The sequence below is a fragment of the Habropoda laboriosa genome, unplaced genomic scaffold (assembly GCF_001263275.1).
Source record: "Habropoda laboriosa isolate 0110345459 unplaced genomic scaffold, ASM126327v1 scaffold106, whole genome shotgun sequence".
Taxonomy (NCBI): domain Eukaryota; kingdom Metazoa; phylum Arthropoda; class Insecta; order Hymenoptera; family Apidae; genus Habropoda; species Habropoda laboriosa.
The window spans coordinates 133,738-136,643 of NW_017100224.1; the positions used below are offsets into that span (position 1 = coordinate 133,738).

General features: G+C 27.2%; 1 protein-coding gene across 1 annotated transcript in view; it reads right to left on the reverse strand.

Moving 5' to 3' along the window:
- Window positions 1-1,190: 1,190 nt before the first annotated feature.
- Window positions 1,191-2,906, reverse strand: part of LOC108571053 (NADH dehydrogenase [ubiquinone] 1 beta subcomplex subunit 9) — a 2,099-nt gene continuing 383 nt past the window's right edge. Inside the window, exon 2 of the mRNA XM_017933023.1 lies at window positions 1,191-1,518. Coding sequence (XP_017788512.1) covers window positions 1,191-1,518 — 328 coding nt within the window. The remainder of the gene's footprint in view (window positions 1,519-2,906) is intronic.

The window sequence follows — 2,906 nt, forward strand, 5'->3', positions numbered from 1 at the left end:
ATAATTATAAATAATACAATTTTAATATTTTATCTCAACACTTAAATACTCTACGACTTAAACACATTTGATCAAATACTTTAAATCTCTGTATTGATGAAAATCAATTTTTAATTCACTGAAACTAATAAGTCGATGTAAGAAAAGGTGTTTCTAATAGATGTACAGTATCTCGAATATAATATATATATGCAAATAGAATAAACTTCTTAAGAAAAGCCCACATATAAAAAAATATTAGTGTTCAAATTTTATTCAGAGATCTATTTCGTTTATTTTGAAAAATTGACGAAAATCGCAGAAACTAAATAATTTTGTACAAATTCATTTTTCACATAATAAACATGCCATTATCACAGACGAGATATAGAGTAGACTACTCATTCAATGTACTTTTTTGTCACATGTTCCCGGGGTTTGGGAACTCTGTTACCATTATCCTACTGTATCGATTGGGACTAGTATTATATCACTGCGCTATTAGTGTAGGAATTGAAATCAAGAACAGTCAGCATTTGTTATTTTAAATAATGGAGACAAAATTTCGAATCTTAGGATGAATTAGAATGTGGTCAGAAAGGGTGTATTGACACAGTCGAGGTACAGAATAGACCTATCACTATAGATGACCTTGCATCTTATAGGACTTTTTGTCCGGGGCTTTAGGGCCGAGAAGATCCTTACCATTTTCGTGTCGCTAGCAACGTTACCGATTCAGTATAGAGTAAGATTACAATATTAGTAGTGGTAGATGATTCGTCACATGCGCGTGTTCTACTGCTGTCAAATGATCGTGGACAGTACTACCCAAGCAATCCAATATTTGTATGTATCTTTATATGCAAATTCAATAAAAGAGGATTTTTTATATTTGTCGACTTTACCATCTTTGATGGTTGAGTTGTATATAATTCCTAAACTCACCGCTTTATATCTGGAGAGCATAACAAAAATTCTGATTTTTTACACGATCGGTACTTCAGAACGTTGGACACAAAAATACATTAGGTGCAAGGTCTATCCTATACCTCGTCTGTGTTAATATCAACAATATGTAAAACAAACAATTACTTTTTATTCTGTACATATTCATGAACATCACATTTAAATATTGTACCTATGTGAGTAGCAATATATTTTATTTCAACTATTAAATCTATGCAAATATCAAGATGCTTTACTGTAACCACTTAGGTAGTTTTAGGAGTTTCCTTGGAAGGTTCAGGATATAATTTATTATATAATTTTTCATACTCCTTTTTAAGTTCTTCTCTTTTTGCAAAGAATTTTGGATATTGAGCCTTTTCTATTGGATCCCAAAAATCAAGTACACTATCTGGTGCTTCAGCATAACGCTCATAACAAATTCCACCTGGACTACCAGGGAACTGTCTTGGTTGCGCATGTAATTTTTGAAACAATTCTTCTTGACCATCTAGTAATAGTTGTTTTGCAACACGAGCATCTAGTATATTTCGATTTTCCTCAAAACGTTGCCTTAGTAACACTGCTTGATACCTGAATCAAAAGAACATATTTTTTTATATAAACTTACTAATAACTTTGAAGGTATTCAATATTTAAATACTATTAAATTGATTTACAAGTTCGTTTATTTTTATTGTACAATAAAAAATTAACATAGAAATCCATCATTCATATTTATTAATTAATGCTATAACTTATAGGTATGAATGAATGAAATGTTATGAAAAGATAAAATAATCAACTAGTTCACAAGTCACTTTCAGATCCTTTTCTATCAATGTTCCACGTATATCCTGGACAAAATCTTGACCTACCACTTCATTTAAAAGAATTTTTTTCTTTTTTCACCATTTTTAAATTTCTTCAATCAGTTAACTCTCCTAATAATGTGTATTTTTTCATTTCTTCCAAAAACTTTGTTTATAAAAAGACTAACAGCAACAATAATCTAATATGCCTATAAATAACAATCCCTGCTTCATACCAATTATGACCATGTATAATAACATAAACCTAAGTTTTGTACTCCGCTACAAGAAAAATTAAAAGTAACACACAAAAATTAAAAGGAAACAATTTTTGAAGAATGCATGTACCTTTGAATCAACTTAATAGATACTAAATTATTCTTGTAAAATAAGTAGATAATTAGAAAACCTGTAAAAAGTTTAAAATAAAAATGAAAATTAAAAGTAAACCCATAAAAGTAACTTTCTTATATCAGAGCCTGTTATAACTAATAATTTAATAATAATAAAAATGTTATATTAAATGTGTATGTCTAACAAGGAAATTCACCCAACCTGTAAATTCTGATTTTGATGAAACTTTGTATGTATTTAAAGCATGATAAGTATGCAAGCAATCTTTTTTTTGATAGAAACATTTCTCATTTTATTATAGAAACATAATGTGTAAGTGCAGAAATGTATATAAATATAAAAAATTGTTTATTGCAAATGACATTAAAAAATTCTATACTTTTGTATTTCTACAGACTATTCAAAATGATAAGTTTTAAAAGCAAAATAATTGATTTTAACTTCTACTGTTCAAAATTTATATACAAAATGAAAACATTTATTTGTTTAAATATTACGTGATATAAACAAATTTTTGTACAATAAGCTGATAAAGCATAAGAAACTGAATAATTTTCAGATTTTTAATTTTTATTTCATACATTTCATAAAATTTTAGATTAGGTGAATTTTCTTGATAACTTCATGTCTTTACTTATGTAGTAATAACAGAATTTGTAAAATTAATAAAGAGTTGCAATTTATAATTGTAATGCTATTATAATAAAATAACTTACAAAATACAAATGAAAAAGAAAAAAGATAAACAATATGTTACAATAACATCCCCACAAATAAAAGTTGTTCCTTAATCCTATTTTTATTAAGTTAAACATA